We start from the raw sequence: 26,948 nt of genomic DNA, 5'->3' as shown, positions 1-26,948 counted from the left end.
TGTCATGGTTGTGTGGCCCAGTTTGTGTTCACACCTCTGCCCAGTGCTTGCATTGGCTGAACACTATACTACAGCTCTCGCTCATCATTGCGCCCTATGTGTCAGAGTTCAGTAGCCTTTGTTCACCCTGTGCAGACTCACTCAGTGATACATATTTATATAGAAACCCATCCCTGGTTTGCTCCACTCTTACCTTGTGGGTTTAGTAATTATAGTTTGCACTCTAATGACAGCCTTTCACTTACTATCCATACAGTTCACACTGAACTTGGCAAAAAGGCTTTTATGTTCTCTGCCTATTGTGTGTAATATTGTATGTTTGCTGTATGTTGTGTGGAACACTGTATTGCTGCTGTCTTGGCCACGGCTCCTTCAAAAAACACAGATCTCAATGGGATGCACCTGGTTAAATAAAGGTCAAATGAAAAATTCTTCACACTATGGCTGTTGGGCTTTGTGCTTTTGTTCTTCAGTGATGTGACATAAGTCAGCTTAATACTAGACATAACAGATAACACATAACACACAGATAACACACTGACTCTGAGATCATATTTTTTAATTCGTGGAAAAATGTGGTTTTACAGAAGGAACTCAGAAACAAAACAGGAATTTAAATGAAGCTTATAGTCTTAATGTTAAAAAGAGAGCTCTGGTGGTTTCATGCACTTTAAAATGCCTTTATTAAAATGTTCCTTTTCCCTACACAATGTAAAAACCAAACTGTCCACAGTCAAGCCACACTTGGAACTGGCTCCCTCTAATTTTTCCATGAACACAAAATTAAGCTCATTTGGCAGGTAATTATGATTGTAAATGAAGATATGAGATATTTAAGGTATACTTCCAATTTGTGTACTAACCTGTGAGTTTTACTCATCAATTTTTCAACATGGTTTCCTCAATCCACTGTCTGTAGTGACAGATATTGAGCATTACAATGCGGTTTGCACACTTATCAACAGGGTTGCTTACAATAATTCCATGTAAGACATTGTTATACTCCACAGCTGAACCTCCATCACCCTGGGAGAGAGAGATCAGAGTTGTGGTCATTTCACATCATTACACGAAAAATGGCAAAAATAAGTTAGAAAATTAAAGAAATGTATCAAATAAAACAGGTTCCTTACATAGCAGGCCTCCACACCAGGTTCGAAGGCACACATGGTGGTAGAATCGTCACTGAAATACTTAGCATCGGGTTTATCATTCTCATCACATGCAATCATTTTTGTGCTGGCACACCTCAATTTACTGGGTTTGGCTTCTGGGGATTCAAGACAAAAATTAGAAAAGTGACTTTTATTTTTGAAGCTGAATCAAGTATCCTGGTGTTGCTCACTTGTTGATGCAGCTTTCTTGGATCCCCAGCCTCCAACCTCAACCATTTCTCCTTGCTCTGGTTTGGAACACTCAGCAGAGGGAAGCTTGATGGTGGGAAGACTACCAGACATATCCTCATTCAGTTTTATGAGCATGATGTCATGGGCATGCCCCTCCTCGTCTTTGTAGGTAAACTGTTGGTTAGTTGTAATAGTCTGCTCAAGTTTTTTGGATGATCCTTTAATGGAAGACCATACTTTTTTTAAGAATGACACATCAATGTTTACGCCAAGCTTCAGTTTCACAATCCTGCAAATGAAAAGAAAAGAGAGGAAAACTTTTTGTCAGGAGATTGATGCTAGTCAACAAATAATACAAAATTATATTGAAATGCAATCTGTTCTGCATTTAATATTTTCCTTTATGTTTTCCTCTTCACTGTGTAAATCTACTGAGATTTTTTTTGCTATAGCAACTACATTTTGGCAGCGGTTTAGAACGTTTTCGAGACTCATTTCCTGTCACGCAGACAGGTGAAAACACATGAAAACCATGTCACATGTGAAGATGGATGTTTCTTACTGTTCTGCGCAGTGAGAAGCAGTGATGACCCAGCGGGTGTTGAGCAGAGACCCTCCACAGGACTTCCCCCCTTGGGCACCCTCTATCTGGACATGGTACTGCCTGTTCTTTTTACAGTCCACACTCCCTGTAAGCCTCTTCTCAATGGAGCCTGATGCAACACCTGACACATGGAAGCAGAGCAGAGACCCTGTGAAATGGCAGCACACTTGGAAGGTTCACGCTTAGAAATCACTTCCGCGTGAATGGGTCCAAAACACAAAACAGCTGCCCCTCATCCTGAATGGCTTTTATTTTTCATTCCTCCTACTCTAACTTTTGCTCGTTAAGTACTGTTCATGCAGGAGAAACAATTTCTTCCAGCTAAAAATCTAAATGTATTGTAATTCAAGAGGCAAAAAAATAAAAATAAAAACAACTCACCAGCAAGAATCAGAACGAGGACAAGGGCAAGCTTCATCATGGTACCTTTGAACGTGGATCACTCCAGGTAGCTCTCTGGCTGGTGCTTCCATCTTTATATAGTGAGTATCAGATGTAGTTTTTTTTTTTTATTGGCTGCCCTTGTTGGCAACATTAATGTGTAGGAAAGCTTTAAATGGCTATCAGAACACTCCTCGTAGCTCTGTCATCATTTCATTTCACATACCTATTATGGAAACGGAATGAACCATTAGGGTGGGCCAACAGAGGAGACTGGGACAGCGGAGGGGAGTGTCTTTAAAAACACAACAAAAACACCCCCAAAACTCAGCAGCATTTTGCACACGAACGTCGCATTAGTCCTTTGAACAGGAACAGCCAGGTCAGTGCACCTTTGTCGCTTTGTGTGTCAAAACAAGGTTTTTGGGGATATGCAGATGAATGTCATTTAAAATGATTTTTCAGAATATTTGTATAGATGACTTTGAATGAATAGATGACTTTTCCAAAAATTGTATTTTCATACAAATTGTCACATCAAAAAATAAATCCCACATGAAACACAAATTTTGATAGTGGTAATAAAACAATTTTTATTCTCTATCATCAATAAATCCTATGATCATTCAGATCTTCTTAAATTTGTTCAGCAGCACAGAATAAAGTACAATAAAAATTCAAACAAATCAACGAAAGACGTCAGAAAAAGCTTTGTGACAAAACAAAGCAGTGGTTGTCCAAGCTTTGCAGCATCAGACAACGAAGAACAGCAACTCTGGAAACAACATGGCATAATAAAAAAATTGAAGGAACCTCCCCTGCAACATCGAGCAAAAGGCAGACAAAAAGGTTCATGTTCTGTACTCTGAACAGGAGTGCTGAAGGTGAACAGGTTTGGACACGTTCAGTATCGGGGCCGATGTTTCAGTGAAAGTTAATTTTGCTTATCAACAAAAGATTTCCCCGTTCTGTAACTGTTATTTAGTTGTCATTTAACTTTGTTGCTCTCTGACTAGACTATTAATCTTTTGTCAACACTCTTATATTGTATTTGTATGGTTAATTTGAGACATGATGAGCGGGCCCAGATTAAAAAAAAAATGATTATAACATAAATTTAAAAAATAAGTTTACAAAAATGATACTGCAAAACCAAGTTTAAAATGGCTACATCTTTACATCAGAAGGGAAACTCAAAAGGTCTTCTTGCATTTTATTATTGCAGGCACTTAAATTCAGCATATGTTGGGAAACCTGAGGATCTTGACTTGTAGTTTCTGAGGGACTGAATTGTGGGACAAATAGTAGAGTTTTTTAGTGATTGAATCTCAATTCTCCAGCACACTTGACCTTGTAACAGCCAGGTGCACAAAGAGCTGAATAGTACATACAGTTTAACACACCCATTGTATTCCAACAACCACCTGTGTTTGAACAGAAAGGAAAATTTTCAGATATGCAAATACCGGCACTCTAGGACGATAACTTTCCAGTTGGTTTCTGTAATGTTAATCGAACTGGTCACCTATTAGAGGGGGTGGGATGGTTATTTTTATAAAAAGCAACTTTCTACTCAATGTTGTGCTCTCGAAATCTGACGGTAAACTGAGTTTTTGGCACTTAACATTGTGCTGCAGTCATTCAAAGGATGTTGTACTACAGACCACCACCAGCTGCCACTACGTCAAACACTGTTGCAGTTGGTGTCAAGGCTGTAGGACAGCCAGCTCAGTTTGACAGGAGATCTAGGTTGGGATTGGACTTTAAAGATCTCTGTTTCTTACTCAATCTTACCCAAATTGTTTTATTTTATTTTTATATTTTTTATTATTTGCCCAATAAGCCTTAACCCCCAAACACACAGAGAAATCATCTTTGATTGATTACTTCTAAATTAATTTTCCCACAATATTAGTGATCATTGGATTGGCCCACCCAACGGTTCAAACCGTTTCCTGGACAGCAAAAAAGAGTGTCTTTAAAAAAACAACAAAAAAAAAAAAAAAAAAAACAACACACAAAAAAAAAGCAAGCTCAGCAGCATTTTGCACACCAACACCACTGGAAGAACAGGAAGAGGCAGGTCAGTGCACCTTTGTCGCTTTGTGTGTCAAAACAAGATTTCTGGGGATACGCAGATTCATGTAATTTGAAATGACTTTTCAGAATATTTTCACACTCAAGAACAGCCCATTTAAATCTTTGTATTTGATGCATATTTGCTCACCTCTTCAAACTCTACACTTTGTTGGCCTTTCATTTACCGAGCGCACTTTTAGTCTCAGATGTCATGTAGGGCATCGACAAAAACAATTCGTTTTCATTTCAAATGTAAGTAAATCATCAAAACATTTTAATAAATCGTGATTTATATTCTAGGCTATGTTATGTTTTTGATAGTAAAACTTACAGTAGCATGTTCATGTGTGTAGATTTGTTAATTCTATAGATCACCAATTGGTCTCGTCTTTTTTGCATTACACTAAAGACAGATGACTCGGTTTTTAATCAGTAGATGAGCATTTTGTTTTACAGTTACCATTTAGTGGTAGTGGTAAGACTTGCTCTTTATAATGGTTCCTGCAAATTTTGTACAAAACGTAAAAGATCTTTTAAAAAGTATCTTGTGCTTTTTCCTGATCACATCCTCATCAGCGTTTTACTGATGAAACTCAGAAAAACACTGAAAACGTTTATTCTCTTTTTGCTTTCGGTTGATAAAATGAAAAAATAATTTTGCTCTGAGTTTTTAATGCCAGACCTTGAACGAGTTTGATGTTTTATGGTAGAAAGTTGAACAGTGAGTTGTAAAATGTAACTCATTCAGTTTTTAATGCAATTTTTCTTGACTGTATTTTTTATCATCAACTGTCACAAGTGGAGATATCTATACAAATGCTTGACACCCAAATGTCATCATGCTCAGATACCACTCATTTGACTGCATTGTCTTTCATTTGCTATCTGTTGAAATACATCTGAATGGTCAAAATAATGTGTTAAATACGTTCTCTTAAAGGCTTGTGAATTATATTATAATTGTTATTATAATAATTAACTGTCACGCCAAGCAAGAAATCCCACCTGAAACACAACTTTCGATAGTGGTAATAAAACAAATTTTATTCTCTATCATCAATAAATCCTATGATTATTTAGATCATTCATAAATTTGTTCAGCAGTACAGAATACACTAAAGTAAAATAAAAATTCAAACAAATAAACGAAAATCGTTAATCAAATTTATAAAAACCATACAACATTTTTGCTCCAGGTACACAGAAAAATAGGAGTTTTTACACAGCTAGGCAGAAAAAGCTTTGTGACAAAACAAAGCAGTGGTTGTCCAAGCTTTGCAGCATCAGACAACGAAGAACAGCAACTCTGGAAACAACATGACATCATAAAAAAATTGAAGGAACCTCCCCTGCAACATCGACCAAAAGGCAGACAAAAAGGTTCATGTTCTGTACTCTGAACAGGAGTGCTGAAGGTGAACAGGTTTGGACACGTTCTAGATGCCGGGGCCGATGTTTCAGTGAAAGTTAGTCTTGCTTATCCTATTCTGTATTTGTATGGTTAATTTGAGACATGATGAGCAGGCCCAGATTTAAAGAAATAACAATTATAACATAAATTAAAAAATAAGTTAGCAAAATCGATACTGCAAAACCAAGTTTAAAATGGCTACATCTTTACATCAGAAGGGAAACTCAAAAGGTCTTCTTGCATTTTATTATTGCAGACACTTAAATTCAGCATATGTTGGGAAACCTGAGGATCTTGATTTGTAGTTTCTGAGGGACTGAATTGTGGGACAAATAGTAGAGTTTTTTAGTGATTGAATCTCAATTCTCCAGCACACTTGACCTTGTAACAGCCAGGTGCACAAAGAGTTGAATATTACACACAGTTTAACACACCCATTGTATTCCAACAACCACCTGTGTTTGAACAGACAGAAAGAGTTCAGATATGCAAATACCGGCACTCTAGGACGATAGCTTTCCAGTTGGTTTCTTTCTGTTGATAGTAAGTCAACGTGTTATGGAAATTACGGCATGTGTTGAGTAACTGTGGGTCTGTGGTCATGTTCACCAATTCTAAATAAAGCAGAATACCTGAAAGTAAAGAAATCCTCTGACCTGTATAAAACACAAGGCAACAAAATGTCCGGCCACAAATGTAACTAACCTTTGTTATTTCTGATGCCTAATATTAGTCCATGTTTGTGCTTACTCACACAATTTCCAGTCTAGCACAGTTTTAAGTTGAGCAGACAAATACATTTTAGTAGAGCTACTGAACAGTTCACATCTACTGGATTGCAGGAGCCCTCCAAGCACAATACACCTGTCCTACTTCAAGGAAATGTCCTTCATAATATACAGCAATTCTCAGAAATTTCTCTCAATTCTCAACAAAGCACACAGTCCATCCAATTCAGCAGACCAGAGACAGTATCCACAAAGTAAAAATCACAAACATCGAAGCAGGTCAACAATCAGAAGCACCTCACCATAGAGGAAAACTGGTGCACGCAGAATTAATAAGGCATGCATAATTTAAAAAAAAAAATAGGATTGTTAATCTAACAAATATCAAGATGTTCCAAACTATTCCTTTCATTATAATTTAATCCTGTTGTCCTCACTTACTGACCCTACACGTGGAAAACAGAACACAATTAACTTTATGATATTTGATCTGAAATATAGCCTTGCTGCTACTAAAATGTCGAAGCACATCAAGTGACACTTTAGAAACTGATCAAAAATGTCAATTTACAGAAATCATAATATGTTCAAACAAGTATGTTTAAAATCTGACAAAGTTACAGCAGTTTGTAATCCATAGAGAGGATCTGCCCATTTATTATGTGGAATACCAGCCTACATCTTTGGCTACATGGAAACCAAACAAGCTGCTGTTTGACTGAGATTAACATCAAAATAACAACAGTCAAACAAGAATATCACCACATTTTCCTCATTTGCTGCTTTTATGGACATTTAGTTCAAAGCCACCATCCTCTCTATTGGAGACGGTACAAAAGTAGCTTAAGGCATTAAGATGCTGTTGAACCTCTGACGAAGGCGCTCTGTCACTGGGATCACTCACATAATTTACATTTACTACAGTATTTGACACCTTGTAACCCTACAAGGGTCTGCACATCATCATCAGTCATTACAGTGTGGACATAAAAAGCAAATCTAATCCCATTATCAAAATCTACTGATTTTCAGGCATTTTCAAGCCAAATGGTGTCAAATTTCATATGAGTACTACATAGCAAGTGATATGAAAATACTTAGTGCTAAATACTTTCATATCATCTAAATATACTGAAATGAAAGTGAGCACAGTCATTACCATATTAAGGGTTTTATGTATACACTGAAATGCATGTGAATGGACAATGTGTGTATGTTTTGCTGACATTTGCATATTGCACTCAGTTGTGAACTGGATGTGAAGTTGCAAATATTCTTAGTATTATAACAGAAAACTTGATGATCCCAACTGATTAAATATCTGATGAAATGTAATAAAATCAAGTGTACAAAATGTAATCAAAATGACAAATAAAAAGACATTCCAGGTAGCAAATCCTCATTAAAATGTCACAAGTCCTTTATATCGGAATTTCCCTCTGGGTTTGTTTTGTGTGCCCATGTGTTTGAAGGGCTAAATTAACCTGTATGGTGCTGTTGTGCCGTGGTGTAAAACAGGTCTTGCTTCCTGATGTCCTGTCTAGGATCCTTCTCCAATTCCATACCTACAACAAAAACAAATTGTGTTAATAATGCAAAACCATTACAATTGTCCTACAGTAAAAGCTGTTGAAGACAAAGGATGGACATACCAAAATACTTTTTCGATTGTTTCTTGGTGGCGGCATATTAAAACGTACAAACTGACAAAAATAATATCTGTGATCATAAAAATGTTACTACACACTAAGTTATAAAACACACTCTAGTTCCAGTACTATTTTCTCAGCAGTTAGTGATATAGTCAGCTGAACTGGAACATCAGAAACATTTCCTGAAACCCAATAACTACCATTTACCAAGAAAAATAGGAACAATAACCATACAGCATTATTATGTAGTGTTCCCATGAATCAGAGGTGTGGGTAGACTGTATAAGGTAACTTCATCATACTGCACAGCCAGTTTAGCTGCAGCAAACAGCATAGGGTCGAACAGACCCTATGAAAAAATCCCATTGCTCTTAGTTGTACTGCAGTTATGTTTTAAACCCCTGAATGTTGAAGTTTAACAGAACTTGTTTTAAAACACAGCTATGATAGTCAGAGGTGACTGACAGGATAAGGTATGATGACTTGCTAAGTCAGTGTCATTATACCATAAAAACCTGAAGAGCAAGTGAATGTTAGTGAAGAGGACAGTGTGTTTTTCAGTGTATACCTTAGTTTTGAGCAAGTTCAGCTTGTTTGTCTGCTTCAAACTCCCCTTCATTCTCATCATCCCCGTTATAGTCAGCCAGCTCCTCCGCCATGTCTATCAACCAGTACAATTGACATGTTATCATAGCACATTTATTTCTTCATACATATCAGTATCCTCAGTCAAACTTTATCTTTGGCCTTCAAATGGTCACTTAGAAAAACTGAGAATACATTCTCTCTCCCCTCTTCTCTCTCCCACTTCTTCAGTTTTAATCTATATAAACACACATACCTATATTTTCAGGCCGGTTACTCTGCTGTTGTTTCTCCAAATCGACTCCACCCACTATTTGCTCGTCTGCATCATACTCTTCTGGCTCCTCCAGTTTCTGACCAACAACAGCCTCGTCTGCCTTCCCCTTGCCAATCAGCATGCCTTCCATCCCTGGGTCTGCTTCAGGAGACAGGAAAAAAAATTACAGTTAAATTCTATGAACAATTTCACAACCTCTTCACTGAGACTGCCTATAGGGTCAGGGATAACTGTCTATCACTGCAGCTACTATGTGAATGAGGTGGAGTGGATCATGAATTGCCATGCTGTCTCAGCTGTGTTACACTTGTCAAGGACGGTGTACACACATATGCAACAGTGGGATATAGGATTAGGATGTCTGGGACAGGTCTCAGTTTGTAAACTGCTAATCCACATAGCAGAAACAACACAAATGTGATGCTGGAGGAGGACATTTAAAAAAAGGGCCCTAAGATGGACTTTTTTGACCAAGTTCTGTCCTTATGTAAAACAAAGCATTTGAAAAGAAGATACCAAAAGAATGTACCTTTTTGAAAGGTCAAGAATTTAAGATAAAGGATATTATTCTTCTCTTTTCTTAATGCCATGTCACATGTTCAGTAGGACCCAGAATGTCAGTAACTCATTTACAATATAAGAAGATAACTCTCCAGTACATTACTCTGTAGTCATGGACTCAACTGTTGATAAGTCAAAGCATTATGGAAATTGTGGCAGCTACAACTACTGTGTGGTCAGTAACCGTGGGTGCATAGTCAAATTCACCACTTCATTTTTGGGTACATTGCGACCTGAGCTGAACACTACGTTGCTGCAGTGCAGCCAGTACTACATGAATACAACTTTCAAAGTTGTATGTGACGGGGAATTTAAATCAGTGCTCTTTGTAAAAGTGGAAGTATGTGACAAGAAATAACAACAAACAAATGACAAGAAATATAAATTGTGGCTTTGATCCAATCAACAATGCAATAATGTGACTTGCAAATAATCATCAATTCATTTTGTGCATGCCTGCTTTATAGTTGCATGTTTAAAATGCAAGTTAAAAAAGCTGTTCCATAAGAAACATTTGAAGGTGACTGTGAAAATGTAGCCTTTAAAGGTTCATGTGTGTCACGTGTGCTATGTAGAACAGTTAATTTGAAGATACCAAAAACACGGTGAAGACAACTGATTCGCACTGACCCTGTTGAGTGGTAGGAAAACACAAATACTTGTGTGTCCAATATGTTTGATCCTCTGAGTTCTTTACCTTCTGTCTGAGCACCCTCTTCATGAGCATCCATCACTTCCATCTCGTTATCCTCAGTCAGATTATTCTCCAAGGGCTTGCTGGTCTCTGCCTCACCCTCCTGCGATTTGACAGCTCCCTCTGGTGGTAGCAAAATGTCCTGCTTCACTGCAGCAGCAGAGGGAACGGACTTGAACTCTGCTTTGGAGAGATCCTTCACTGAAGGCAGATCCACTGGGGTTTCGGGAACTGGGATATAATAAGGTAGAAAGCAAGTGCAACGTGAGGTTGTACACTTGTTATTGCAAGTGTGCTTGATACTCGATGTTCAGTATGTACATATAAATACATATTAGTGTCTTTGCATGCTTTTGTGTGTTAAATTTCAGTTCAGTGTACTGACCCACCACCCCCTGAGCCATCCGTGTTTTTCTTTTACCTTTGTCTACAATGATTTCATTGGTCAGTAGTTCAGGTGGTTCATTTCCTTTAGGCTGAGAAAGGCTAGGAGTGCGGTTTACAGCAGTTGCTGTCTTTACTTTATCAGCCTCAGTCATGACTGGTCTGTCCTCTTTTACTGCTCCATCCACAGCGTTTTCCTGTCAAGGAGTAAACATTGTTATATACCACACTACAAAAAGAACCACTGGGTCTACAATGATTGCAAAAGTAGGAACATAAAAGCCAGCCAATGCTATTAGACCAATTTAATATACACTTGGTCACCAACAAATCTGCAGAATAAATGGACCATCACCAAGCCAGATGACTTACTCTTTTGCTGTATTACAAACAAATACAAATATATGTGTTAAGAAATGCCTTCAGAGTTACCAGAGTACAACAGAGTATTTAGGACAACTGGTTTGCCCAGAGTGTACTGGGTTACAATGAACAAAGTATGAGAAATGGATCAGGCCTTATTTAGCCAATACTTATTAATTTAAAAAATGGCTTGAACGACATCAGCCCTCTGCCCTGATCCTTGTCCTGTGGATAGGCTCTAAAATGTCCCATGGTTCATTATCAAACAACTTACCTGTGTTGTTACGCCTGCAGAAGGGATGATGAGCTTCTCCATTTTTTTCTGCACTTCAAGTTTAGCAGCCGCCACTTTCTCATCACACAGCTCCTTCTGGGACAGGACCTGGGATTGACAATGGGTCCTGCACATGTGTACAGAAAACACACAGACACACACATACGTGTTAACCAGTCATGACAGAAGTATATTCACTGGACTGAGGCAATTCATAACAGCACTTCGTGTTCATGTGATATATCTGAAGCTGAATTAATGGGTCACTGTCAATTATTCATATCAAGAGGGCTGCAAATACCATAAATGATGATTAAGCAATACATTTTATCTCCTTTCAACCAACATGTATAAATAGGATTAGGGAAAAGAATCTTTTTCTTACATGTCATAAGCGAGTTTCTTGTTAAGGGTGTTGATGTTTCCTTGGCAACTCTGTAGCTCCTTCTGCAGCTTCCCCAGGTCATCATTCAGCTGATTCAACTGACCTACACACAAACAAGACATTGAGAGCCATGTGAGAGCTGAGCTATATTTTTGGAGGACTGTCAGCTGTTTTTCAGATAAGGAGGTAAAATATTAAGAGTTACCTATGAGTTCCTGTATGGTTTTGGTAGAGGAGGAAATGTTCTGCTGCAGTGTGCCCTAGTTGCAAAAAAAACATCTATTAATATTCACAATAAATTTTTCCCTCTATAATTTGTGAGTTTAGTGTGAACTACAACAACGAGCAAGTCAAATAAGTGTTTCCATTGGCCCCTAAATGAATCACTCTGTGGCTTTAGTTTATAGGCAACAGTTTAACATGCAAGTTGTCCCTGTTGCATTTTGTTCCCATTTAAACTCTGAGTGGTGTTTGTCTGCACCTTCTCTAGGCTGCAGGTGTTCTGGGCTCCTTCTAGCTGTCTCTTGTAGAGGCTTTCTATGTGGCTGATCTGCTCCTTCTGTCTCTGGATCTCATCTTGGAACTCATTCTTCTTCATCTCTGCTACTCCTCGCTCTGCCGCTCCACGTCGCACTTGGCCCTCCAACTCATAGAGCTTAGTCTGTATCACACACAGAGAGACAAATGGATTGAGATTACTATTAACTAGTTTCTTAGTCAATTCATATCAGAATCAGAATCAGAATCAGAATCAGAATCAGTTTTATTGCCAAGTATGTTTTCACATACAAGGAATTTTTTCTGGTGATTGGTGCAATTGATCAGCAACAGTGGGGCTCTCTAGCCTTGTTGATAAGGCTAATAGCAGATGGGAAGAAGCTATTTTTGTGGCGAGAGGTTTTGGTCCTGAAGGACCGCAGCCTCCTGCCAGAGGGGAGTGTCTCAAAGAGTTTGTGTCCAGGGTGGGAGGAGTCGGCTACAATCTTCCCTGATATTCTTCAATATGTGCTCAACTCATAATATTTAGACGACAGAGAACACAGGAAATGATAACATCAGCAGTATGGCTGTGCAGTGAACACTGAAAGAATACTGGGTAATGACAGATTGACAGAAACACAATATAAAGCACTCTTGTTGTGTTTTAGGAGTTTCTTCTTGATGTCAATTATACTCAAGAGAGCAAATGTAGATCAGTAACAAAGGCACAAATGTTTCGACAAAACAGCAGAACTGTTTGCTTGAGCCTTTAGTCTTTTCTTGGTCGGCAATGCAAACAAACAAGGTCCTGGGTTAGTTGCTTTCAGTGACTTGCATTAAAGGATGTGTTCAAAATTAATGACGATGGCTATTTTCACAATAACCACAGACCCTCCCAAAACAAACAAAAAAAACAAACATGAAGCCTTGAGAGAGAAAAAAAAAGAGACCAAATGAGGAACACTGCTCATGAGAAAAAAAGGATCATCCACTGGTGTTGCAGATCTGCACCAACAAAGTCAAGTAATAGTAAAAACCTGTTTCATCAACATAAAACACAACAAATTACATTGACAACAACTTATATTCATGTAGTTTTCGCTCCAGAGCACAAGGTAGCATTTAAATAACGTAAAGGTAAGATAAACAATTGTAATCTCATACACTTTTTTATCAAAGTCAAATCTGTTGTTCTGCAGCCCTGTCTCTGTAAATGGGAAATAAACAAAGTGGCTCACACCAAAGCTACTCAAGCCAATCAGCAGCAGGGGGGCGTTCGTGCTCATGCACAGGACAAGAAAAATAATAAGAAAAATGGTTCCTTCATTTATTCCTTGGTTTAAACCTGTCAAACAATCAAACTAACTAACTAACTCTCACTAGTTTTTACTCTGCTGTGTTTATGGTGCTGTGTTTGTCTACATGTTGTTTGTTTGATGACAATTCACTTTGTTTTGCTTAGCTGAAGTATCCACTTCCACACAGTATAAGATGCTCTGGACGCCACCACTGTCTCTGTGCTTTGGTAATGCACCTCCATAAATTTGGGGGGCAGAGGTTCTGAAGGAGCATTGAAGGGAGGGGTGTAATTGTTTTGCTGTTGAGTTAAAAAATTTGTCTTTCTCCAGCCCTGCTCAGTCTATAAGTTTATCAGTAATTTTTTTTTTGTTGGTTTTGGAGTGACATTTTAAAATTGATAAACAGCACTGTACACTATGGTTAGAAAACCAAACATACACATTTACACAAACAAAAATAAATGACCTTACCTGCAACTCCAGGTTGCGGGAGCTGGACACCCAGTAATTAAAGCCCAAGACCAGGATACAGGCGATTAGAGCGCCAATCATTAGAGGGGGTGATCTTCCTCCACGACGCCCGTTCCCCAGTCCACCCATAGCTGTCTACAGACTAGAGTAGCACAAACCACAGCTAGCATCAGCACACTTTCCATTAATTCTATAATTACATGTTTTAAACAAGTCTTTTCTGTCTGCAAGCTATGGCTGAGGTCATTCAAGGAGTATACAGGTGTTTCTGATTTTGTAGGTTGATTATAGACAGTATATACAGCTGTTCCTGGCCTCTCTTGTCTCTGCCTCTCCACCCAACCAGTTGAGGCAGGCAGCTGCCCACCCTGAGTCTGGTTCTGTTGTTTTTCCTGCTCACTGTCACCAAGTGCTTGCTCATTGTGGGAACTGTCTGGTTTCTATCCATAAAATGGTAGGGTCTTGAACTTACCCTCTAAAGTGCCTTGAGATAATGTATGTTATGATTTGGTGCTGTACAAATAAAATTGAATTGAATATAAAGAGTTCATTGCCAGACTTGCAAGTAGCAGTGAGCCACTTCTGCTTGCATCAGACTAATGTTGCACCAAGTAAATGTCCTTGGTGTCCGCAAAAACCACAGAAAACTGAGTACAGAAAATTTTAACCCGAGTCATAGTATGTTGAGCAATTCCACTGCAGATAATGCATACATGCAACTAACACAAACACTAGGACATTTTAAAGAACAATTATTACACACACCTGCACACTGTATTGCGAAATAACTCAACAGGAAAATCTCAGTTTGCTCCTGACAATGGTGACAGAGGTGCCTTGTATTCACCTGGTGACTGACGCTTACATTAATGAGTCCCTGTCGTTACAGAAAAGGCTGGCCTAGGGGACCTCAGCTCAAGATGACAAACAAGCACCCAGATAAAATGATCAAATCTGGCCTCTGCTACCAAATTACCGACTATAGCTACATTCAACATGTTAGGCAGCTACCAGACTAAGCCTCTTCTTTCTAACGTAACATTTAACAGCTAGCCAAAAGCTAATCTCGATCAGCTAAACCTAGGTCAAGAATGAGCTCGGCTGTTGTCCGCTACAGCCAGACTTACCTCGTAGCATGCAAGAGGTATATGTCACAGTATAATTTATTTTAAGAACCTAAAGCCTAAACCGACAGTGTAAGGTGATGAATAAAGCAACTTAAATATCTGAGTCAATACTAAAAGCAGTCGGCGTTGCGGTCGCGTCGTCAAGCTAGCTGTTGTTCACCAACGTCTACTTACCCGGTAGATACGAGAGTCACGAAACAGGAATTTAAAGCTGGTCCCTGTATGAATGTGACACTTGGTGATATATTTAACAATGTGGCCCCGCTTCTCCGGCAATTAGCTCGTATCCATTATTGCCATACAAACGACAGAGTGTTTCAGCGGCGCACGGCAAGTCGCAGTTTGGTTTTTCTCTCACACTGCTCAAGTATTTACGGTACGGGTGCTGGTAGCGGCCAAATTGGACGAATGAGAACAGGAACACTTACCTGGAGCCGGTTAAAATTTTACGCATTTTAATGAATTACATCAGTCGACTAAGGAACAGTCTGCTTTTTATGTCTTAGTAAATCCAAAAATCGTTTGGTCTTCCTTTTAGGGGGAAAAACTGAATACGTTTCCACTGTGATGTGGAAAATTCCCAATCCCTGGTGTTTTTAAAGCGTTGCAAACGAATTTCCATAATGCATTTGCAGAGATATTGCTAGATTCCTGATGAGAATAATCACGATCAGTGATCAATCTCTCCTCACTTAAATGAGATTAAATCTATTTCGTTTAGTTTACATCCAAGTAAATTAATTAAACAGAAAATACTTACGTGGCACCTTTTCGGCTATTTACACCCTTACGCCTGGTGCGTCGGGGCGCAGCTGGTTTTTTGCGCCTTTAAAAACTACATAGGACTGCGCTAATTGCTGCAATGTGCTGTTTAATAAGCTTCAAATGCTTATTGAATGTCCCTGTAGCAGCAAGGCTTTAGGAAGTCTGGTGAGATAGTATAAAGCGCAACAAAGTCCATGAACAGAGGGGGTTATGGTGGATGAAAGGGTAAAGCCCAGTACTTTCTCCCAGGAGACTGACATTCAACTTCTGTGTGAATCAAAAGTTTACACCCAACAAGTTGACTTATGACTTTTTCTTTTTTGATATTCAGTTTTCAGACGCAAAGCTACTTGGTTTAGGTACAAACACTTCGTTAGGTGTGGGAAAAGATCATGGTTTGAGTTAACATAGACACTTTCACAAAGTTAATCATGTGTTAGAAAGCGTTTGCTCCAGGACTTAACTCAATGAACTGGTCTAGACCCTTGGTGCAAAAAGCATGTTTGGCTATGGATATCTAGATGCAAATTAACCCCTGTCTTAATTTAAGTGCAATTAGTTAATTTAATGAAATAAAATAATTAGATTTATTGGCACAGTAAGCTATTTAATTCATAAATGAAATGTATCAATATTTGAGCAATGATGAATTTCCACATATATGAGTATTGGTGAGTGATGTGAGAACAGTTGTTTGTCTCTATGTGCTAGTCCTATGATAGCCTGGCGACCTGTCCAGGGTGTCCCTGCCTCTTGCCCAGTGTCAGCTGGGATTGGCTCCAGCCCCTCTATGATCCTCAAAGGACAAGCAAAGCATGAATGGATGATGAGTGTCTGTCCACAGTTACTACACATGCACAAACGTTTTACTTATCTCTTTCATCCATCGGTCTGCCTTTGAAACACAACTGCTACATCCCTTTACAGTTATTAATCTCTTTTTATAAACCAGTTACATAAATCAGTTCAGATATAAAACTTTTAATTACAGTGATCACGTTCATCTGTTGCCTGATAATATGTACATGTCTCAGATACATTGTCATCTTCATCAGTTCCTGAGATATAATCTTTAGTGTTCAGACTTTTGTCAAGAAAATATACAGGTATTTCCACTTTGTACTAGGCTTTTGCTGTCCCTTCATGTCCTGAGTCAATCAAACATCATCAAAGATGCCCGTCCTAGAAGGTGACAGAGACAGGTAGCGTCCTCCTGTAGATCTGCTGTGTCAAACACAAAGAGGCAGAGTAAGTGACAGAGAAAACATGTTTGACATTATATGATTTAACTCTTTAGGACATATTATTATTCAGTCTCTATCACTCTACACTAAACGTGTTCAATTTATTTTTGCGAGTACCATACCTTCTTTTTGGGGAACCTTCATCACTGGAGTTGTCTTGCAGTAAACCAATCTTCTGCTCGTCTGTCTCTCCATCGCTGGTGAATGTGATAACTAAGAATGACAAAGAGCAATGTATACACAGTATACTGTAACCATGCACTTCTTGACTGACATAAGTGATTTGAATGAGAACAAAAAGTTGTTAGGTGACACAACGCAGAAATTGCCAGTATTTTTTGTTGAACAGAATAGCTCTGCTGAAATGAGTTTTTTGTTGTAGATGTTTTATTATGCATGTCAGTTACAGTGGGATCATGGGACAGAGAGTCAATGGGTGGTGCAAATTCCAGAGTAACCCACTCTGACATGGCATAAAGCCTCTATCTACCTTGGTGTATGGGGGGTCTATTGGCTAAAATGGCAGATGTTTGATTTCCTGCACGGGGCAGTAAGTTTAGGGCTCAACTGTCTTTAAACTACCTCATAAAACTAATACCAACATGTAAAAAAAAAAAAAAAAATCAAGCCATCCACCCAGACCCTGCTGAAAATGTATCGTCATATTAGTTTCAGTAACTGTGAGCAACACGGAGAAATATTACTATAAGTAGAAATATTAGTCATAGTAGTTTTCTTTAATCCCTACCACTTTTCTTGATCTCTGTTACAGGGCTGTTATCCTTTAACTCAGTGTAACCAGCTCTGCGCCGCTCAGCGGTCCTCTGGGCTCCATACCGCTCCCTCCAGACCTGAAAACAAAACAGGCACATGAATACCTGGATACACTTAGCACAAACCAGTAGAACCAGTGAGCCAACAGACTGAGTAGATTGTCTTAGCTTCTTAGAAAATTTGAAAGAAAAAAAATTCCTACCCCTGTCCGGTTTCCTCCATCTTCAGCTCTCTGTCTTTTCCTTCTTTCTACAAATCAACAAATTGTAGAGCATATCATTAAAATGCATGTGCACTTTAGTTTATTAAACTTGATAATTTAATTTCACACACTCAACAACTAAACTGAGGAATAAGAAATAAATATATATTATAAGTGTGAGGCAGGAAATAAGCTGCTGTGTCAAATAAGTAAAGAATTTAAATTCAATATAAAAAAAGGAGAGGAACAACTAATACATCAAGTCTGTAAAATATTATTTCACAAAAGTAAATACAAGAATCAAACAAATACTTCACTTTTGAATAGATACATCATAAATAGTGAGTGAGTGACTTTCTGATGAAACTACCTCTTTTGATTAGCTCCCTGCCTTCATCCACCAGGTCAGAAGTCAAGTCATCATCAGTAATGTACTGATGGAAGCCCAGGAGATTCAAACAGCGAGAGCCCAGGCTGCAAACATAGACAATTTCAGATAGACTGTTAAACATATTTTCTTTATGTGTAACATGAAAAAGAGGATTTTCATATTCTGGATTTCTGAGGCCAATACTGATGTCGACATTCAGGATTTAAAAAAATGTGATGATAATATATTGGCTGATAGTATACTTTTAAAAACATAGACACATAAAAAATTTTGATGGGGGCCACTTAGATTTGTTTTTGTAAAAAAAAAAAAAGGTGGGTCAGTTTACAGTTGAAAAAAACAACTTGTCAGTGCTTTCTGTTGAACAAATTATGTAATGGTGACACACTTTTTAATTACTTAAAAACTTGCTTGGCATTTCTGTACTGTTACTTCTTGTTACTTATCAACTGACATATACACTGATTCTGATATATCTGCAATTAGCTAATACTGGCTTATATATTGATCTAGATTTTGTAAGCTCATAACCAAAACTACAGTATATCTTACTGTAGTCTTCATATTAAATTGATGAAAATAGTGTTTAGTTGTTTCTTGTTATTGGCTTACTTGTAAAAAGTAGCAAAGCAAAGCAGCAAAACCAGCATGGGATAATAGATGTAGAAACCATCAGATATGAAAGGTAGTAGATGCATAGAACCCATGATCTGACAGAGGGAGAGAAAAAGAGACACTGTATCACTCCATTTGACATTTCTGCATCTATTTTTTGTGATCATACTCCACACTATAACATTTCCTGCAAGGCTCTTATCTGATGAGTACGTTATTGCATGTTTCTTAATGTGAATGCATGTGTTGGCTTGTGCATGTGTGTGTGTGAAACCAACAGTGGTGTAGGATGTCTGTATTCTGTCCTGGTGTGAGATGGCGGAGTCCATGTGAATCAGGCCCAGGAAGTTCAGGCACAAAGGAGGAGTCAGGCGACAAAATAACCTGAGTGGAAAAAATAAAAAGAAGAAACCTAATATCATAATAAAGGAGTTTAACGTTGTGAGAAAATCCTTAGAAACTGGGCCCTGTGACAGTTTAGCGTAACAATTTTCACTCATATAATCAAATCAGTAAATGAAACGTGTACATTTTGATGCTAAAATTCAAACGTGTTAACTAAACCAACCAACCAACACTGACTTAATGAGGGAAGTGTGAGGAATTTACATGCTGCTGAACTGCAGGCTGTAAGCATCAGTCTGGTGATGTGGCACCAGGTAATAGTAGTTGAAAACTCGTATCCTGAACACTGTGGAGTAGACGCACACACACAGGAAGAAGATACTGATAAAGCACGCCATCTGGTGAGAAGAAACAAAAAAACAGGTAGAGAGAACAGATTAGCTGAATTAGTTAAACATATTACATCTGAAGTAAGCATACTATTCTGAATGTAAGTATTTTTTGTTCACAGCAGATCTATATTGATTATTAACAATATAATGAGGCAAAACTACATGTGTTCCTAGTAAAGAGGAAAAAAGGTATAAAGAATAAATAAAGAATGCTCTAGAAATATGTTGGTTTGCGTTGGAAGGTTAGGTTTATTGGGCATGTGTGTTTCCATGCCCCTCACTCTACACATGCTTACCTCAATACAAATGTAGTTGTACTGTTTTTCAGCCATCCGAATAAAGACAGCGAAGAGAGAAAGAACAGGGTGTGTGCTGAAGAAGGTGCACTCGGACCAGACTACTGCTGCAGAGAGGAGACACAGGAGCACTGCCAACAGCCTGTAGAAACCCTGCCTGAACACACATTCCCAGTACCACTCTGGGGAGGAGAAACACACACATGCACATGCATAAATACAAATTTTGGAGGAACATTCAAACTGGCATTTCAGTTGCACGTCATATACCGTAGGTATGGATTCAAAGAGAACTCACAAGCAGAGAAGATTGTACATTTAATATCCAAACTGAAGATCCAGGCTGAAGTCTGTCTTATACCCTGTGCCCTACTGATACAACAGTTTTTCATACTTTTTCCCATGATGTACATGAATGTGTGCACCTAAAAACTGTCTGTTCTACTTTAATACTGATCATTATTTGAGATCATGAGATCTTAGGTTTGTACTGAAGCTACCGATAATTGACATCCCAAAGAGTTTAATTACACAGTGTTTCCCTAAGACTTGTGTTTTTGACACTCTAAAACAGCACTTCACCATTAGTAACACTTAAAGTTCAGCTGCTTTTAAAGGCAGTGGTACCCAGCCCACTAATTCAACTGTACTGGGGGAACTCTGGGATACATTAGGCCTTTGTAAAGCCATTATTGAGCTATCAAATAAAATAAATGTCTTTAAAGAATAAGAGCTCTAAGAATCATTAAATTTTTTTTCTTTATAAAAAACTACTTTGTGAATGTAGAAGGAGCTTGGACATAAAAACTGGCAGCTTGAATACGACTGGCTGGTTGAGAAAAGACATTGATTTCAACCGCTGGTCATCAACGCACAGAATACACCTTTCTGTTCAAGCAGGTAGTTAAGGGACTTTATCTGGCAACCTGTGTCTACATTCATACTTTTTGAAGACCAGAATGACTGAAAAAAAACAGCAACAATCAGAACACCAAGAAATCACTTTTGTAGGATGAGAAATTTAACCATTGATGGAAAGAAGTATTCAAAAATAGGAAACACAAGTCAAAGAAATACTGGAAGGCTACTAAAGGTCATGTCTCACAAAATGGAAATACTCAGTTAGATTGACCTTCACTTTGTACTGAAGTAAAGTGGCTGAGTGAATGTACTTCATCTGTGAAATTTGAGATTCTGGTAGTGACTGAACTCACCCACAGTAGGAGTGTAGATAAACCTATGGATCCAGCCGTGGTGGTGCGCTGAGGGGAAGTTGTGGACAAAGTGTCGTACCGGGCTACTCTGGCTTTTAGCTACATCTTCCAGGTGAAAAGCCTGGTCTAACAAGATAGACGACTGAACCTGAGTCTGACTGTGTCTTTGCACTGCAGAGATTACCTGAAACACACAGACATATACAGGAAACTAGCGCAAATAAATACTATTCACATTTTCATGTGCCTCTATATTTCTACATTGTTTCCTTTAAAATGACAGTGCCAGGTTAAAAATAATAAATACTTTTTTATGAAGCTTGACTAGTCCTCTTTTGGTGGGAAGAACTTTTGGTTCCTTGCAAGAGCTTTCCACATTTCTTCCCATCTCCTCTTGGTACTCAGTGGGACACTGGAATGAGAAGACACTCAAATGAAGGCAGCCCCACAGAACCTGACTGTAAAAACTGTCAACAGTGCAACATAAAATTTTCCATGTACACATAAAAAGAAAAACATGTATTGCTCAGTGAATTTGATCTAAGGAACACATGTCCTCATGCATTTCTCACCTTTGTCAAAATGGTGTCCACACACTTCCTGAGAGAGTGGTTGTACCTGACAGATTCATGGACAGCTGCCACTTCCTAATAATACATAATATTTTTTGTTGTTAAAGTAAAAATAAAAGCCAGACAAGTCAAAAATGCAGGTCATATGTTAATTTGGTTGTGAAAAAAAATTGTCTGCTTTTTATACATGCAAGGACCACATTTTTAACATCTCCTGGAAGCTGTTCTCATACAGTCTTACAGCATGGAATAGTTTATAAAACCTCACCTCCATAACATCTGCTAGGTTCTCCTCAGCTTCTGCCCTCTCAGTAGCCATTTTTGCTGCCTTGAAATAGGTCTTGGCCAGCAGGTAACTATGGGAAGATGAGAGCCAATAAGAACGCGGGATCTCCACCAGTCCATAGCCTAGCAACAGCACCAGAAGGAAGAGGCCCCAGGTGTTGGCAGCTGTAATACCGATGGTCTGGAGCTCTACCCTGCACAGGTTTTACAAAGACAGATAATCAGTACACTTAATTAATACATAATACATCAATACACAATACATATCACCAACACAACCACAGAGCAACATGAACAAGTGTTATTTTCTTTCTTTCTTTTCTGTTATTTTGTTTGAGGTTAAAATGTGTGGGCCAAATAGCTGTCTTATCAGTGAAGGTACATTTGACTTACCACGTGAGTTTCCACTGTGGGTGAACAGCCACGTAGATGAGCAGAGAGATGAAGATAAGGAGGTAGGTGCCATAATAGATTGCATTTTCAATGAGAGCTGTTTTAATCTTCCCAACTCTGGAGAAAGCTCCCGACCGTGCATAAGACTGCATGAAGGGCAACAGCAGCCTGTACACTCAGGAAAAAAAAAAAAAGAAAACACACACACACACACACACACACACACACACACACACACACACACACACACACACACCAAACCAAAAAAAAACAATGGGAGTCAATATATGAAAACACAATTCTCTATATAACAAAAGGTGGAACATACAGTGGTTATATTCAAGGTTTAAGTAAGTGACTGAGCGCGTGTGGGAGGATCTCACCAAGTAAGAAACTGGGAGGTCCAGTATACAACTCTCCAAAACACTGGTAGGACGCCATCTGGGATGTAACTCCAGGGTTCCTCACACACCTCTGGTACACTATAATAAAACACGCCCACACACACAAACACGAGTTCACATACAGTTCCATAAAGCAGAGTATAATAATTTTATAGTGGATTTGACATGTGCTTGGCCTAACCAACTGTCATACTATAAAACTCAAACACTAAATGCAATTTGCTCTCACATCATCACAACTTATGGCATCACAATTATGACACAACCACAGTGCAATAAGCACTTTAGTTGCTTTAAAGGGTTAGTTAACTAAAATCACTGAAAAAAACATTGCTCTATTTCTTCAATATGAAGGGGTTCCAATAAAAACTGAGTAGACCCAGATTAAAATGTAATATTATTCTGCTGAATTTTATAATTGTATTTTGTACACTACAAAAGGAATTCAGTTCTAACCTGCATGGCTTGATGCAATGCAGCTAATTTAATACCATGAGAAAATGTAAGTCATTTGGGTGAATTAGTCCTTTAAGTCGATGCCAGTTTTTTGAAGCCAAAAAATAAATTAATTAATAAAACAGTCTGTAAACCCAGTTTGAAACTAAATCTATGGTCTGAGAAAAACTTTTATGATCGCATACTCAGCTGATGAGACTGCATAACACTACTATAGTAAAACTGAGCAAACAAGGTCACATGATCACCCAGCAAAAACTCTCAACACTAATACTGATAACAGCTACTAAGTATATCAGTACATTCAGATGACACAACACACAAGTCCTTTTTTTCAATTGGCTTTTGCTGTAGTATGATTTATTATTTAATCTACACAGTTCAACAACATCAAATCTACAAAGAACAACTAAAACTTATAATGCTACAAGCTGCTAATGTCATAGCTTATGGCAACTGTCATACCATAAAATACATTGTTGAATACATTAAAAATCTCAACAGAAGAACTGTGTATATCAGTACTTTAGGTCCAATTTAGCTAAAAGATTTTATGTTGTGTATGACATTGGATGGCCTTGAAACATAATATGTAGTAAAAGACGGCATTGAAATTAGCAAACTTACCTTAAAGATGGATAAAGAGATGAGCTGCCTGTGGTCTGATTAGCTTGTCTTGCTTGAGGTGAAGGAGTAGGGTGGTTTGAATTGTCATGAACACACTGCTTGTAGATCGTCTAAGAGAGGGGCAGAGCTTATGAAGTCAGTTTCAATGAAACACATGATGAGGCCCATTCATCGTATAACAATGGTGCAGGTAAGATGCCCGGGGAAAGAGCAGTAAGTAAATACACAGCTCAACTTCACTCACACGCTGATAATTCTCAAAAACCACAAAGACTTACATCCTGTTGATACCGTTCTTATCCTTAAAAACCCAAGAGAGAAATTACCTTATGATGACACATACTTTAAACAGCTGCAGTGGTTTCATACCGTGCTGACATCGAGTGGCAGGATGAAGATGATGAGGAAGCAGAGGAACCAGGAGAGCAGCGTCCCGAACAGGACCATCCGCTGCTGCTTCCGCAAATCTCCATAACGCTGGAGGAGGTAGAGGGCCAAGAAGAAGACTACTACGACCACAACAGCCAGCGCGACACCACTCATAGTGATGAATGAACAGACAGATGTCAGGGGCTCATGATGAGAGACTGGAGGGGGTAAGAGACAGAGAGAGAGGAGAGGAGCTCATTGGACAAACTGCAAGCAGCTGTTATCTACGGGATAACAGGGAAAAACAGCTTGACCTGAACACTCAGGGAGATACTGAACATGATACAGTGATGAGGTAAGCAGGGAAAATCAACAGGAAAAGAGTTGGAGAGGGACGAATGAATGAGGGAAAAATAAAAACAACACAGAGAAGGCAGATAAAGTGAGGCAGATGTAGAAAAAAAAAAAGCTTTTTTAAGACAAAGTGGAAATAAATACAACAAAATGTCATACATTTACAAAAATCTGCAAAAACATTAATTATTCATCATTTGTAGTTAGAGCAACAAGAGCTAAATTTCGCAAACACACGGGTGTCCTTCCTTGGAAATTGAAACATTAAAATAAATAAGGACTAAGTTGGCCACAGTCAGAGTGTTTGTTTTTCTAGCAAACATCTAAAATGTGAACTGGTATCAATTTATTTAAATTTGCTTTTAATTTCTTTTACTTGAGTGTTGAACTTTTGGCGACCACTGTCTTTCATGATGATTCCACATTGATCAATCGACTTTGTTTACAACGCAGCTGCTGTGGTCTCGTAACGCTGATAGACTCCGTGGTTTACGAACAAAGAGCCTTTTCGTTGCAGAAAGCACAGTCGAAGTGAGTCTTACCTTTAGAGTTTCTTTTCTCAGACTGACGCCTGAAAACTGATAAACTGTCTGAATTTACAGTCACAATATGTTCCTCAGACGTGGAGTCCGACAAATGTACACAACCTGTGAAACTGCGTTGCGTAACGAGCGTAGACTACAACAAGCTCACGCTGGTGCAACACGGCATTCTGGGTATTGTAGGCTTGATAATCCCAGACAGGAAGCTGACGCACTTCCACTAAATAAATAAATACATTGAAAAATATTGTGACACTTAAATCTACATTTGGAAATATGGCAAAAGAAATGTACACAGTGTACCACATTCATTTCTATATTCATTCCTATAAGTTGAAATATATAGAAATTACAACGTATATATATATATATGTATGTACTTAATACAGTGTGATTGCAATAATTGGATGACATATAACCTGGTGTCTCAAAGATGTTCATTGAGTCACAACATAAACACTGCACATTTTATTCAAATCAAGTGTGAAGAGATAGAATATAGATGCTGTCATTAACTTGACCTCATTTGTTCCAATTGCTATATATATATATATATATATATATATATATATAAAACTATAACTAGCAGCAATGACTGTGGCTGTACATAATTCTAATATTAGATTGAAAGCATATCACTCTCTATCAAACCAGTGTTACTTATCTGTGGAAGAGGACTTTGCTGCTTCAATTAAATGGTGATACAATATTGTGATCGTGGAATAATAAAGATAAAGATGAAAATTATTCATGGTGATAAAGTTATCATCAACTGCTTTTGGTCAGATATGTGTGACAATTTATTGCAGTGGTACAAAATATTGTTTCAGTTTCAGCTTCTCATTCAGATTCACAGACTGAATCCTGACACAAAACAACATGCCAAGAGTTTTTCAGATGTGCATTATGATTGTGTTTCATCTCTCTGCAGCTGAGTCACATGCACATGAACACAGATACATTAAATCCTATGTTGCTCTGCAAGATTTCTTTTATAATCCATTAGTTCCAGCTGAATTGATTTGCGAAGTCTTCCAGTTGCACAGTATTGAACAAAAATACATTAAACTTGATTCTTGACAAGACACATGATATTGTTATACAGTCTTGATGAAACTCTGCTGAAGCCACGTGAGATGCACATTCGTTCCTCGAAACAAGATAGAATAAGATCATGCTCCCAGACACTTTTCATCCGATGATAATTATCAATCATGTACAGGAACATTCTGCTTCACACTCACTCAGTTTTAAATCTTGACGTAAAATATTTTCTGTTTGCCATTATACTATAAGTGCTTCAAATTTATGCCAAGCAGCAAATTTGAAAAAAATGTTTGCAAGAAATACATTTTTTTAAAAAAGAAAAGGAAAACATCTTCAATCAATTTCAGTTGTTTAGGAAAATCCACACATATGGGTCATCAGCAAAAAGTGGGCCCAGTACGTTGTAGCACACGGCTTGGTGTTCCAGTAAAAAATCCATCTGGCTCAGCAGATCCAGACACAGATGCTCCACAAGATTCAGGCAAATAGACCAGTTTTCAGCTGCTCTGGTCACCTCCAATGCATCCATCCAAACTGACCCAAAAATATCCAGAGATTCTG

The 26,948-nt window shown here is 38.3% G+C and overlaps 3 protein-coding genes across 6 annotated transcripts; all 3 read right to left on the bottom strand.

Moving 5' to 3' along the window:
• Nucleotides 1-542: 542 nt before the first annotated feature.
• LOC139624806 (kallikrein-1-like) lies at nt 543-2,478 on the bottom strand. The gene is made up of 5 exons (XM_071484171.1): nt 2,332-2,478; nt 1,909-2,071; nt 1,346-1,635; nt 1,134-1,270; nt 543-1,026 (listed from the first exon to the last, which is right to left on the bottom strand). The coding sequence occupies exons 1-5, from the start codon at nt 2,369-2,371 to the stop codon at nt 880-882; spliced, it is 777 nt and encodes a 258-aa protein (XP_071340272.1). The 5' UTR covers nt 2,372-2,478; the 3' UTR covers nt 543-879.
• Nucleotides 2,479-5,427: 2,949 nt separating this feature from the next.
• On the bottom strand, nt 5,428-15,444 carry golm1 (golgi membrane protein 1). Of its 3 annotated transcripts, none has more exons than XM_071483109.1 (11): nt 15,275-15,444; nt 13,974-14,115; nt 12,206-12,385; nt 11,930-11,984; nt 11,725-11,827; nt 11,340-11,466; nt 10,740-10,899; nt 10,322-10,549; nt 9,043-9,204; nt 8,770-8,862; nt 5,428-8,114 (listed from the first exon to the last, which is right to left on the bottom strand). In XM_071483109.1, exons 2-10 carry the CDS (start codon nt 14,100-14,102, stop codon nt 8,771-8,773), a joined length of 1,236 nt encoding a protein of 411 aa, XP_071339210.1. In that variant the 5' UTR covers nt 14,103-14,115; nt 15,275-15,444; the 3' UTR covers nt 5,428-8,114; nt 8,770. The 3 variants fall into 3 exon arrangements, with proteins under 3 accessions (XP_071339210.1, XP_071339212.1, XP_071339211.1); XM_071483111.1 differs by having other exon boundaries at nt 9,043-9,201; nt 15,275-15,417; XM_071483110.1 differs by lacking the exon at nt 15,275-15,444 and adding an exon at nt 15,101-15,212.
• A 1,386-nt stretch (nt 15,445-16,830) lies between these two features.
• On the bottom strand, nt 16,831-25,474 carry LOC139624196 (G-protein coupled receptor-associated protein LMBRD2B-like). Of its 2 annotated transcripts, none has more exons than XM_071483107.1 (18): nt 25,341-25,474; nt 24,445-24,662; nt 24,076-24,185; nt 22,972-23,070; nt 22,589-22,756; nt 22,179-22,389; nt 21,911-21,985; nt 21,646-21,750; nt 21,339-21,522; nt 20,125-20,306; nt 19,701-19,834; nt 19,370-19,475; nt 19,089-19,186; nt 18,456-18,559; nt 18,086-18,132; nt 17,858-17,960; nt 17,232-17,322; nt 16,831-17,086 (listed from the first exon to the last, which is right to left on the bottom strand). In XM_071483107.1, exons 2-18 carry the CDS (start codon nt 24,616-24,618, stop codon nt 17,023-17,025), a joined length of 2,055 nt encoding a protein of 684 aa, XP_071339208.1. In that variant the 5' UTR covers nt 24,619-24,662; nt 25,341-25,474; the 3' UTR covers nt 16,831-17,022. The 2 variants fall into 2 exon arrangements, with proteins under 2 accessions (XP_071339208.1, XP_071339209.1); XM_071483108.1 differs by having other exon boundaries at nt 16,831-17,089; nt 25,341-25,469.
• Nucleotides 25,475-26,948: the final 1,474 nt, after the last annotated feature.

The sequence above is a fragment of the Trachinotus anak genome, unplaced genomic scaffold (assembly GCF_046630095.1).
Source record: "Trachinotus anak isolate AG129_WGS33_773 ecotype Australia unplaced genomic scaffold, CSIRO_AGI_Tana_v1 ptg000008l, whole genome shotgun sequence".
In the NCBI taxonomy this organism is placed as follows: Eukaryota; Metazoa; Chordata; class Actinopteri; order Carangiformes; family Carangidae; genus Trachinotus; species Trachinotus anak.
The sequence above is the reverse complement of the archived record's forward strand: the minus strand, read 5'-3'. Positions and strand labels throughout refer to the sequence as shown.